Source organism: Panthera uncia, chromosome B4 (genome assembly GCF_023721935.1).
Source record: "Panthera uncia isolate 11264 chromosome B4, Puncia_PCG_1.0, whole genome shotgun sequence".
NCBI classification, from domain to species: domain Eukaryota; kingdom Metazoa; phylum Chordata; class Mammalia; order Carnivora; family Felidae; genus Panthera; species Panthera uncia.
In genome coordinates this window covers 136,769,048-136,781,896 of record NC_064809.1, presented here as the reverse complement: position 1 = coordinate 136,781,896, position 12,849 = coordinate 136,769,048, and the positions used below count along the sequence as shown (strand labels likewise).

Sequence of the window (12,849 nt, the reverse complement as noted above, 5' to 3'; positions counted from 1 at the left end):
AGCAGGGGGCCACAGCCAGGGTCACAGTTGGGGGTCACAGTCAGGGTCATAGCTGGGGCCACAGCAGGGATCACAGCAGGGGGCCACTCCCTCACTCAGACCCGTGTGTGGCTGGGGCTCCAGGGGAGTCTGGGCTGAGATAAGAGCACCCGATGGTGACAGGCCGATGCTCTGATGTCTCTGCACGAACATGAAATGGCCACGTGGCTGGCCACCGTGTGGTCGTCCACGATCAAAGGCAGTTAAGTTAGATATCCCAGCGAGAAGGTGCCAGAGAAGGATGGTTTTCTCCCTTCGGATGAAAGTGAACTCACGAAGCGACAGGCCGGCCATAAGAGGCTATTACAGCCCGTGGGTGGAGCCAGCCGGGGCTGGGTCCCAAGCTCCTTCCTGACCCCGGATCCCTCCAGAGCTCCCCTCCAGGCCCGGGCCCGCAGCACAGCCTCACGCACCCCTCCCTGGCAGGGCTGCTGGGTGCACAGACCTGGTGCCGCTCACGGTCCCTGCCGGACTTTCTGCACGCACACCCCGCCCTCCTCCCCCGAGAAATCGTGGCTCGGGGCCTCGTCAGAGGGCACCTCAGAGTCCCCCTGGTCCTGGACAAGCAGCTGGAATGGGGGTAGCCTCAGGAGGGCGGGTGGTGGCATCTGGGGAGTCTCCAGGACTCCGTAACCATCACCCCTTCCCCAGAGCTTGTCCAGCAAGAAGCTGGACTCCAGCGACAGCAGAATGGCGGGGGACTGAGCGTTACAACGGCCCCGTCGTCATCGGAACGCGTGGTCAGGCTGCAGACGCACCGGCCACACTCGGTCCTCTCCCCCGCCCACCACACTGGCCCCTGGGGTGCCCCGCACTCTGCAGAGCTGGGGCCCCAAGCCCAGGTTCCCAGGGGCTGGCCTGTCCTGGCCGCAGCCTCAAGAAGCTTCCAGAAAGCCGGGAACTTCCTGAGCTAGAACAAAGATGAGAACACAGACGTGTAGGCAGCCCACGTCTGCTGAGGGGCCGCACGCGCCCTGCGTGTCTCAGGAACACACGGGAAGGTGCCTCAGGGCCTGCCCGGGCCACAGGGCACACCGGCTTACTTCCAGGGACAGGACACTATGACGGTCCCCACCCCACGCAGGACCGAAGACGGGGGCGTAACCCCCACCCCCCGTCCTCCTCTGAACCCACCCCCCACCCCCTCCTGAGAACCGCCAGCCAGAGTGGCCCCCCCACCCTCTGGGCCACCCCACCCCCCTTCGCCGGCGCCCAGATGGCCTCAGGGTGCTTCCGCTTTGCTTCCGCTTCTGGGCCCCGGGCCTCCCTCCTGCTACACGGGGCAGGCACGTGCCGATCGAGTTGTGGCCACAGGGCCTTGGGCCTGACACCCGCCGCCCTCGCCCAGCGGCGTCCGCGGAGCCGAGCAAACACAGACTTCTGCCCGAGGGCCTCCTGGAGGCGCGTTTCTGCAGTTACTTGTTTTCACCGCATCCTACGTCCCAAATACCGGCCCTTCCCCACCAAGCGTCTACACCAGCCTCTCCTGGCCGCCCGTCCGTCGCCAGTCGGAACGCCCACCCGGCGGGGCTGCGGGACCGCCCACGTCCTACCCCTGGTCCCCGCCACGAAAGCGGACTGGCCAGTGCCGGCTCCGGCCGCACGCAAGGCCCTGCGCCCCTTCCGGCCGCCTTCCTCCCCCCCCCGCCCTGTGATTCACCCACGGGAAGCACAGCATCCGCAGCTTTCAGGGTTTTCGCAGAGCTGCGCCCCCGCCCAGTCCGTTTTAGAACACTTTCATGGCCTGAGAAGAACCCTGAGCTGCTGATCACCCCCCCCCCCCCCCACCGCCCGCTCCGGAGACTTGCCCGCCCCGGACACTCGTGGACACGGACTCACACAGTCCCCGTCCTCCGCGCCCGGCATCTCTCACTCACGGCTCACGCGTGTTGTGGGGCGTCCCTCTTTTTCACGGGTCGGTAACGTTCCGTTCTGTGGACGTACCGCACCGTTCACCCCCTGGCGGACCCGTGGGTCGTTTCCGCTCTTTGTCCGCCCTCGTGAACACGCGGGTGCGTGTGTGCGTGGACGCGTGTCCTCACCTCCCCTCGGCCCACGCCCAGGACCCCGCGGGGGGTGGAGCCACGGCTCCTAAGACAGCACTACGTTGAGCCAGACCAGCTCCCGGGGCAGCCACACCTGCACGCCCGCAGCCGCGGGGGAGCTCTGACCGTCCACCTCCCCGCCAACACACGTGACGGTCCGACTCCGCGGAGCTCCCACACGGCCCCGTGTGCCTCTCCCTGGTGGCTGAGGACCGAGCATCTTTCCACGTGTTCCCTGGCTGTTTGCACAAATACCTTCTTTGAAAATACACCTGTTCAAACCCTCTGCCGCTTTCTCAACTGGGCTGTTCGTCTTTTCATCATCTAGTCGTAGGAGTTCTTTGTATGTTCTGCAGACAAGTCCGTGATCGTTATTTGCAAATATTTGCTCCCACTTGGTGGACTGTCTTTTCACTTCCTCGACCGTGTCCTCGGAAGCACCAGAGTGTTCAGTTTTGGTGAAGTCGCGTTTACCTTCTCTTCTCTTCTCTTCTCTTCTCTTCTCTTCTCTTCTCTTCTCTCTTTTTGCTCGTGCCTTTGGTGTCAGATCTAAGAATCCTTTGCCAAGTCCAGATCGCGAAGGTTCACCCCCATCTTCTTCTAAGCCGTCTACGGGTTCAGCCTCTGATCTGGGTCACGTTAACTTCTGTACACGGCGGGTCCCGCTCCACGGCCGTGCACGCGGCTTCCAGGGGTCACGGTGCCACGTGTTGAGAAGACGACGCTTTCCCCGCCGAATGGTCTGGAAACGCTTGTCAACGACCAGCGGACAGAATACGGGAGGCTTCATTCCCGGACCTTCACCTCCTCCCGGACGGAGGACCCCGTCCTCATCCGGAACCTCAGCAGCCGTCCGCAAGCAAACGCGCCCAGATGCCTGTCCCTGCTCTGTACTTCCTCGGCGGAGGCCCTCAAGGCCGCGTCCGGGACCCGGGGATCACCTGCTGCTGGACACAGTGTAAAGGGGGAGGGGCGGTGGGTCCCTAAGTTGGGGGGAGCAGGTAGCAGCTTAGGGAGCCGTTTGCACGCCGTATCTCACGTGCAGAGCCTGCCGATGTCCAGTCTGTGGATGAAGGCGGGGGCCCAGCCCACCGGCGCCCGACGGTGAGGGCACAGGGAATCACCAACCAGACGTCTCCACTCCGCACCTGGGGCTTCCGGCGTCCCAGGCTCCCGTGGACAGGAGAGCGTGTTACAAGTTCCGAACTTCACGTGCAGGCACGTGACGTGCTGCATTCCCTGCTCGGGACTGAAGGGCCAGGTCACCTAGAAGGCAGGTGGGCTCCCAGCGGTGCCACCGGTGAACTGCGTCACCACCAGGGTCACCCCAGGGCCCCGGGAGAGCCCGGCCGACCATGCGCTGAAGGGAGCCGTGGCTCCCCAAAGCCTCTCCAGACATCCCGACAGCCCAGGTCACCCTCCCCCTCCTCCGGCGGGCCCCGGGCCTCACTATAGACACTGCCCTGCCTCCTCCCCCAGACGCCCAGGGGCCTCTCTCCTTCTGCCCCCCTGGCTGCGGGCAGGGCTGCTTTAGAAACAGCCCTCTCTGCTCCGACCGCCTGCACCCGGCCCCGGCATCACCTGCTTTCTTTACTTCGATTCCTTTCCAAGGCGTTTCTGGAGAAGTCAGCTGAGGGGAGGCAGGGCCTCCACTTACAAAGCAAGACCCTGCCTCAGTGGGAAGGACCGCCGTCCTCATGGCAGCCCTGCAGAGGCACCCGGCCCGCACGTGTCCACTGAGGGGCACAGGGGAGCTCGTGGCTTCCCAGAGCCGCGGCCGCGGCATCCACGACCGGGGGCGGCCCCTGAGGCGAGCCGCACCCCCTGTATTTGTGCGTGAGAACGTGCACCTGCAGACACGGCCAGGAGTCGCCCCTCCTGCCACAAGCACCCTCCTTTCGGGAAGAAAAGCTTCCCTGGCGAGCCCCTCTTCATCCCTCAATACCCTACTCAAATGCCCCCTTGTGGAAGTAACTTTGCCAAGGTCCCGGACACGAAGGGACGGCTGTGCTCTGAGGTCCCGCAGCCCCTGCCCCACAGTCTGGACCCCAGCCCCACAGCACTGTATGTTCTAGGTATTAGGTATCCTGAGCGTCAATCACTCAAGAGCACACCCCGTATCTGAACGTACGAGAGCGTGAACGAATGAACGAATGAATGAATGAACAGGTGGACAGACGCGGGGGTGCTCCAGGACTGCAGGCTCCCTGCCGACCACACAGCAGGGTCAGCACAGACCACCCCACTGACCCTGCTCGTGCCGGATCGCACCCACCGAGAAGGCTCAAGGTTTCTCTGCAGCAGCCACAACGCACATGTGAGGAAACTTATTATGTACCCAGAGCAGGGAAATAGAAAAGCAAAAATTAAATTAGACGGCAGCGGAGAAAATGCCCACTGTGCAGAACCAGAACGCCAACGAATTTGTCTGTCCTCCCCTGGAAGCGGCCAGGTTTTAATTCGGGTCTCTGGGACACGGCCCCTGAGGCGCGGGAAGGCTCGCGGGAGAGGGGAGAGAACGTGGTTTCAGATGAGCAGACCCGGATTCGATTAGGAAGCACCTCGGACCCCAACTCTCCCTGCAGGCTCGCGGGGCTAGCAAGGAGGGGGCCCCTCGCCCCGCGCCCCGTGCCCCGCGCCCCACGCCCCACGCTCAGCCCTGGGAAGGATCGATGAGCGTCAGGAAGAAGGTGTGCGTCACTGGGAGTCTGATCCGGTTTCGGGAGCCGGGGGCAGAGGGGGAGGGGTTGCTAGGGTACAAATGCAGCTCCCTGGGAGTCAGGGAGGCCGCCCCGGCCCGAATTCACCGAGCACCTGAGCTGGGCCGCACCGAGTTCCGGAACGGACACTGCCACCCCCAGGGGGCAGGTACCCCCCTGCTCGCTCAATCGCACGCCTTTTATGGGCCGCCCACCGACAGCAGACGACGGTTCTTAAAAACAAACCCGGCTCCCGCGATGAGCCCCTCTGAGCACCAGGTCCTCGAGATGCCCCCACTTGCCTCCAGCCCCCCACGGGCAGGGTCAGCCCCTCTGCCACCTTCTCCCAAGTGCCCCCCGTGTTCCCAAGGAGCCCCTCAGGGCTGGCGGCACGTGGCCACGGGGGCCAGAGACAGTCAAATGGGCCCTGGGGTGGGGTCAGCCGGGAGCCCCGCCGGGCCTCCAGGGACCTCGTACCGCGGGCCCCCCGGGCCAGGCCCAAGCAGCCCGCTCAGCCCCAAAGGGAGACCAGGCGTGGGTGGGCCGGGCCTGCAGCTCCCGAGCCGACTCACTGCCCCACCACGCCCCAGACGGGCCGGGGACAGGCTCACCGGTGACGCCAGGGGCAGAGGTCCCCACCTGGTCAGTCTCCATCCCCCAAGGTGGCCTCATGGCTCTGCTGACCCCTTCCTGGTGCCTTGTGGCTCCGGGGGCCCCCCTGGGGCCGCCGGCCCATCCAAAAGCCCACCCCTGGGGATGCTAACATCCCTACTCCCGAGGGCCCAACCCCCCGCCAGTGAACTTCCGAGCTCAGGTGCTCCAACTGTCCCGGCCCCAGGCTCCCACGGCCATCCTTCCTCAGGTGACCGTCCCGAGCACCAAGGGCAGTGGGGGTGGTCATTACCCCAGTATCCTGGTTGGGCAGGAAGTGGGCTCCCACACAGAAGCCGCTGATCTGAACCGGGGAGGAGGTGCCCAGAGCCCCGTGCAGAGGCTTTTGGGGAAGGAAGGGCACGGCTGAGCCCTGGGACCCCACCACCTTGTCAGGCTGTGACCACACCTCCTGCAGCCCCCCCAGAACACCCTGCATGGGGTCCCCCCACCCCAAGCAGCTCCGACACACGAGGCCGCCAATGGCCTGGCCACAGGAGCACCCCCTAGGCCGCCTGCTCCGGTCATGGGGCTCCGGCCCGGCCTCGATGCTCGCCTGCCCGCGGATGCCGGGTCTCACCCCGGACCGCACACAGAGGCCCATCTACCAAGGTGACGGGCATTGCAAGGGCTCCCCTCTGCTTCTAAGAGTATTTGCGATTCTGTTTCAAAGACCATCCCCGAAGGTGCCGCCTCACACAAGGTGCCTGGGCCCTCGTCCCGCGAGGATGTTAATGTGGCACATCTCAGAGGCCGGACAGCCCGCTGGCCGTGGGGAGGCCTCACCACCTCCCCGCTCTCGGAGCCCGAGGGGGATGGGGTCCTGACGCGGGTCACTGAGCGGGTGGCCTCCCCCAGAAACCACATGTGAGGGATGTAACGGCATCCAGGGCTGCCGGCCTGCACCCCCTCCGCCCGCAGCGACACTGAGGGGCCACGGTCCCCGCCTGGGCCCGTGACTCTCTGCCCCCCGCAGCACCCCAAACTCCACACACGCAGAGACACCAACACCGTCCGGGCACCGAGCGCCCCATCAGGGCCGTCCTGCCTGAGGCCAGGCCCAGACAGCCGGCAGCCTCCACAGGCGTTCCCGGTGGTGGGGGCCGGGCTGTGTCCGCTGGACCCCAGCCGCCCGGGCCTTTGAGGGGGTCGCGACCGAGGGCTCTTACCGTCCACGCAGGCGGGCCGGGCTCTCGTGGTGCCCGCGATCTGCCCCTTTCTGCAGGCACAGCGAGCCGTCTGCCGGGCGATCGTCCTCCTGGGCTGGCTGCTGTCGCGGTCCAGGGTCACAATCTCACAGGTGCCGGCGGCCAGCTGACCTGCAAGAGAGGCACGGGCGTGGGCTGAACGGCCGAGGCAGGGGGCCGAGCGTCCCAGCCCTCCCACCCACGGAGGGGCCCCGGCAGCCGCAGGAGGCAGGCTGCCCGCCCGGAGTGCCTGTCTCAAACTCGCGAAAGGACGCTGTCAGAAACACGCCGTATGGGGCCGGCACTGGGTCAGCCCAGCCACCTCTGCTCTGCACAGGGACGCTCGAGGGCCTGCCCGGGCAGACAGGAAATTAACTGTGGCCCCGTCCGTCACGCTGGAGATGAAGGGGCCGAGCCTCGCTGTCGGGCCTCTGATGGAAGCAGCCAGACAGCCCAGAGCGCAGAGATCCGAGTCCACGCCGGCCCCTGGGTCTCCGCTGGCCAAGACGCATTCCCAGCTGTGTTAACAGCTGTGCGCCCGCCACATCGCAGGGGAGCCTCCCCCCGTCAGCACGGGGCTGAGAGCAGGCACGCTGCACAAGGACGCAGCCAGGTGCACGCACAGACACAGACACGCCCGCACACGCCCGGAAGGTGGGCACGGAACGCACCTCACACGGGTTCACGCGAGCTGGACTCAGGTGTGAAGGTGCCAAGGCCAGGAGCCACACGGGCGGGTACGGGGAGACGCCCACACAGCACACGTGTGACCCATCGACGCCCGCCTAGGTACACAGACGGCGCTCATACGTTGCACACGTGTCCCGTGCAGACACGCACACACAGGTACACACAGGTTACCTGGATGCCCCCCTCACTCCTGCCTTCCCACGTGGACACTGCCCTGATCCCTAAATACTGGCCACCCCAGGGCACGGGGCTGTCCTTGGTCCACCCCTGGGCCAGCAGTGTCCAGAGAAGGGACAGGTTTCCTTCGAAGGTGACAACCAGTTGGGGTGGCTTCCTCCTCCTCTGTGGTCCCCGAGTCACGGAAAGGGTGCCCGTGCCGCCAACGTCCCAGCAGAGGGGAACCTGCCTTCTGCAAGCTGTCACTTCTGTGAAACCTGGCACGGCCCCCCCCCCCCCCCCCCCCGAACGTTCGCCGGGACGGTGTCGGCTCTGCACGGAGGGCCGTCCTGCCAGAGACCGGCCACCTCGCCCCGTGCTGACCGGAGGCCGTCCCCGGCTCGGCCGGTGCAGCACCGGTGCGTCCCTGGGCTGGGCCCCCGCTGCCCCTCCACCCCGGCCACCCAGCCGCAGCCTCCATCCGCGTGTCCACTCTGGAGAACCACCGGAGGCTCTGCGCACTCACGTTCTTGCTCTCCCGGTCCCTCGGCAAATAGTAAGCACCTACTGAATGCCGTTGGTGTCGCTGGGCCCCGCAACCATGCTGTGAGCAAAGCAGACCGCACAGCGCCCTGGGGAGCCAGGAGGACCAGCTCCTACAGACACGCGTCACGCGGGGCCCGGCCGGGAGACGGGACAGCGTGGGGACGGGGCCTGCATGCTGGATCATAGGATAAGGGAACCGCGAAGAAGCGACCGCCAGGAGACGGGCCGGTGGGGCAGGTGGGGTGGGGGTGGCTCCCACCCTGCAGGGGAAAGCAGGGGGATCCCGGGTGGCACTTCTCAGCCCTGCTGTCCTTCACTGTCCACGTGCCTGCTGTCACCTCGGGCCCCTCCTCCAGGCAGTCCCCCGGGCCCTCCAGGCAGCTCACTGCACAACATCGCTCCTGCCTTTTTGTCACCTATAGGTCCGTAGCCAAGCCTGAGCCGGGTGCAAAGCAGGAAGCACACCCTCGAGCCGGGGGGTGCCGTGTGTGCATGAGAACCGGGAGGCACCAGACGCGCCAGCCGCGGACTCAGAGGGCTGCGTGCAGTGACCCTAGGCCCGCTACCCAGAGCCTGTCGGACGGCACACGAGGTTTCCTGGGGGGGCCGCACGGGTGCGGGGAGAAGGACCCCTGGACACCGTGAGTCCCGCCTGCGAAGCGAGGCGCCAGCCAGCCACGCGACTCCTCACCTAAGGCGTTAACCGGCCCGTGTTCCAGCACGAGCACCGGGGCCACGAGAGACGCTGCCGGGCACATCGGGACTCGGGGCCACAGCGAGGGGGCCGACGGGGTCTCTGCGACCCAGAGCGCCCGTCACCCCGACGGCCCAGCAATCAGCGGCGGTCAGGCTGGCACGGTGGCCCCCACGTGCCACAGCTGCGGCCCACGCCCCGGGCACGGGTGGTGCCGGCAGATGACAAGACTGCCAGGGCCCCCCAGGCGGACACGCTTCCACACCGACACGCAGCCCACGGCAGGTGCCTCTGATGGCGGGTCAGCTTCCGGGGCCGCCCTGGGAAGGAACCGGAGACGGGAGGGAGGCCCGAACCGCAACCTGTCACTCGCCCCTGTGTGCAGGCCGCACGTCTGACACGCAGGTGTGGGCAGGGGGCCCCCGAGGGCTGCCGGGGACGGTCCTTCCTGCCTCTCCCGGCGTCCGGGGTGGCGGGTCCTGGTGGCAGCCGCGTCGGGCCGGCCTCCGCCTCCTTCCTCACCAGGCAGCGCTCCGTGCCTCTGCTCTTATGAGTCACCTGCCACCTGGACAGAAGCCCGCTCGCATGACCTCATCATCACGTGAGCACAGCTGCAGAGACCCCACTGCCCGACGAGGCCACACTCACAGGAGGTGAGGACCCGAGTGTAGCTCTTGGGGACCCCATCCGACCTACGAAAGGAAGGAAACAAAGCTCCCCCTCTGAGAACCCAGAAATGCCCGGCTTGCCACGATCTGGGGGTGCGTACCCTTCACAGCTGGCTGTCTTCCGGAGAGGGGTGCCCCCGGCTCGTTAACTTATCGCCAGCTGACCAGACTCGGGGTTCCCCTGCAGCGCCCAGACCGGTGCCTCTCCGTGCGTCCACCCCCTTCCCTCGGCTGTCCTGGCCGCCCCTCTTCCAGGTTCCCCATCTTACTTTCCATCCCCCAATTTGGGCTGACACACAGACGTCAACCCTGGCCAGCCCCCGTCGCCTGGGGCTCCACCTCGCTGTGCACGGACCCAGACCTGGGCCCCGGCACCCCGTGTCGACAGCTGCAAACAGCCTCACAAGGGGCCGGAAGGGGCCGGTCCAGGGGCACAGGGTCCCAGCGCGTCGGCAGACGGGCCCCGAACGGAGGCGCAGAGAGACGTGAGGTGCTTTGCGGCTCAGCGGGGACAGCGTCCTGCCACTCCCGATGCCGCTCGCACCCCACGCGCCGATGTCGCCAGCAGCTCACACGGCTGAGTACGGAGATCAGGTGTCAAAGGAGTGGCCACTGCACGTGGCGAGGACGCTCAGTGTCGCGGAGAACAATCAGCGTGGCCTGGGCGGCAGCCGGCCCTCCACTCGGCCCTGCCTGTCTGTTTTGGGGGTCAGCCACGGAATTCAGGCCGCGACCTGAACATGTGGGTACGGACCCACCGCCCGCCAGGACTCGGGCGCGGCCATCTGGCGCTGGGCCCCCGGAACCCACCGCGGACGCACCGAAGCTATCACTCAACAAGCTTGTCGGGCCCGCCCATCCGCACCTGCCGGGGGGAGCTGAGTCCCACCCAGCCCGGCGGGAACCCACAGCATCTCGTCCAAGCTGTGCCCACGCTCGGGGCAGGGGTCAGAGGGCAGGCAGGCAGCTGGCCCCGCCCGCGGTGGCCACACCGGCCATTTGGAGCTCAGATATCGTCTGTGGCACACCTGGGTCCCCTCTGGCAGCCAGCTCCGGGCAGACGCACTGCAGAGCTCCGAGGTCACTCTGTTCCACTCAGGGATCTAGTTTGTGGTCGGGACCCCACTGCCCTCCCATAGGGCAGTAAGCGCCGAGCCAGCAAGCGCACGGCCGGCCCAGATCCGGTGTCTATCTCAGCCCACCCGGCTCCCGGGGCCCCCAGGCCTACACCCTCCCCAGGCCCTGCCGACCCTCCCAGCACCCTGGCTCCTGAGGCTCTGAGGGCAGCAGGGGGGCCCGCCCCGGCCGACGGGGCCGCACGTCCCGCTCAGAGCAGGTGGATACACGTGGAACGAAGTTCAAGGAGACTTGCCCCCGCCTGTGGGTTCAGACACCTCGAGACTCGCAGGGCAGGGACAGAGAAGAAGGTGGCAGCCATCCTGCCCGGCCTGCCCTGGCCGGTGGGCTCTGAGCCCCGGGAAAGGGAGCCTTGGGAGCAGCCCCCACTGCAGGGCTTACTGAGGTAAACCAGCCCTGGTTGTAAGTGAGCCCAAGCCGCTTGTCCCACCAGGTGTGCAGGGGACGAGGGCACTGGCGGGCCTCACTGCCCGCTCGGGCCAGCTCTGACCTCCGGCTGGGCATAAACACCTGCTGGTGGCCGAGCGAGACCTGACTGTCCCCCCGCCAAGGACCGATGTGCAGGGACCCCACCAGGGACCGGAGGCTCCCAGGGCCCAGGACAGCAACAGTCAGGGAGGAAACCACAAGAGGACCAGGGACGGGTTTCCTCTTGCCACCAAAGCTCTCTCGTGTCCAGAACGTCAGGAGCCCCCGTGGGTCCTTCAGAGCAGGGCCTCGGAGGGCGTGCCAGCACCAAGGAGGCCAGGACTGTGCCTGGAAACAGTGTCCCAGCTCCGGCACCAAGGGCCACGGCTAAGCTCAACTCCGGGCCTCTCTGCTGCACTGGCCGAGGGCTGGAGCCCTGCCAGGCGGCTGCACGTGGCCCCAGGGGAAGGGGCTGGGGACGCCTACCGGACCCCAGAGGCTAAGAGCCCACTATGGGTCCCACTCACTGCCATGGTCACCTGAGGTGCCGGCTCTGGGCTGGACTGGACCCCAACAACTCCCTACAAGGTGAGCATTCTGCCCGGATTTTACAGAAACAGCCCGCGGACATTCGTCACACGCCGGCGGATGGTGACCGGGGGCCCTGGCACTCAGGGCAGGGACGTGCCAGGAAGCACCAGTGGGACACATCTTGTGCTTGGCCCCTGGGGGCCTCCTGGGTGTCCGGGGCCCTGGCCAGCGCGGGCAGAGGCCCCCTGAGCCAGAGCCCCCGTGTCCTGGGCTGTCAAGTCTCACGTGTGCCCGGAGTCAGACCAGGCTGGACAGCAGCCCCTCCAGGTCCCCAGCACGGTCCCAGTGGAGGGCTGCCACCACCCAGCCCCCAAGCCTGGTCCCTGAAGGACCGCGAGAGCATCCTGAAGACGAGCTGTGCCAGAGCCTACCTCGGGGTCACTGCGCTGTTACACGTAAATCTCTTTCATCGAGACTTACGGTCCAAGACCTTCTAACCCACTGGCCCAATGACTCCTCCTCCTGCAGGAATCAGTCCTGCAGGGCCCAGCCTGACCAGGTGCGGCCACGCCAATGACGGTGACCGGCCGCCAGGAGGCCCGGGGGACACCGCACAGTTGGAAGCACCCCCCGGGGGAAGCAGGGGCCCTTTGGTTCAGGAGGGGCTCGCTGGCCTGGAGGGGGCCTCACACGGCTGTCCTCATGCCGCTCCCAGCACCTGGAGGGCCACCTGCCAGGGACTGGAGCCCGAGACCCAGGCCAGGAGCAGAGCGGCCGGCACCGTGGGGGCCTGATCTCGGCCGCTGGACACTGTGGTGTGGGGGCACCGCCTGCCCCAGGCAGACAGTGCCGGCTGTGGTGCAAGATTCCAACGCGGACGTGGGCACCCAGGCACCGTGTTCTAAGGATGCCAACGGAGTCTGCAGCCTGATCACCGTAGCAGGTGCCACTCCACCCGGGCCCCTGGTCAGGCATCCTGGGACCCAGGTCCCCAAATCTGCGACTCTGTGCTTGGCTCAAAGTGCTTCTCGGTGAGAAAACAGCACATGCCCAGCGCCCGAGTGGGGGGCGTCCACTTGGCCTGGGTGGGGGTGGGGGCTGAGTTCGCTCCTGCCCATGCTTCAGCACGCACGCAGGTCCCCTGGCAGGTTACGACGACGTTAGACAAGGTGGGATGAGGTGGGGAGGCGGGCTCAGTGCACGGCCCAGGGCTGAGCCGAGCCTGGCCCCGCACAGCCCTTCGGGGCCCTGCCCCCATCTCCTCCTGATACGTCCAGGCAGATGGAGAAGAGAAGGCGATGGGGACCCAAATCCGCTCTGGACTCCATGGTCAGACCCTGCAGGCAGCGATCTTCCCCTCCTGCCCCCGCAGCCAAGGATGCACACCTCCCCCCAGCC

At 66.7% G+C, this 12,849-nt stretch overlaps 1 protein-coding gene across 1 annotated transcript in view; it reads right to left on the bottom strand.

The window, feature by feature from the left end:
* The window catches only part of TAFA5 (TAFA chemokine like family member 5), a 76,338-nt gene extending 67,567 nt beyond the window's left edge, over positions 1-8,771 (bottom strand). Inside the window, exons 1-2 of the mRNA XM_049626734.1 lie at positions 8,705-8,771; positions 6,604-6,753 (exon numbers count right to left, since the gene is read on the bottom strand). Of these exons, the coding sequence (XP_049482691.1) occupies positions 6,604-6,753; positions 8,705-8,771 (217 nt within the window). The remainder of the gene's footprint in view (positions 1-6,603; positions 6,754-8,704) is intronic.
* Between the last annotated feature and the right edge of the window lie 4,078 nt (positions 8,772-12,849).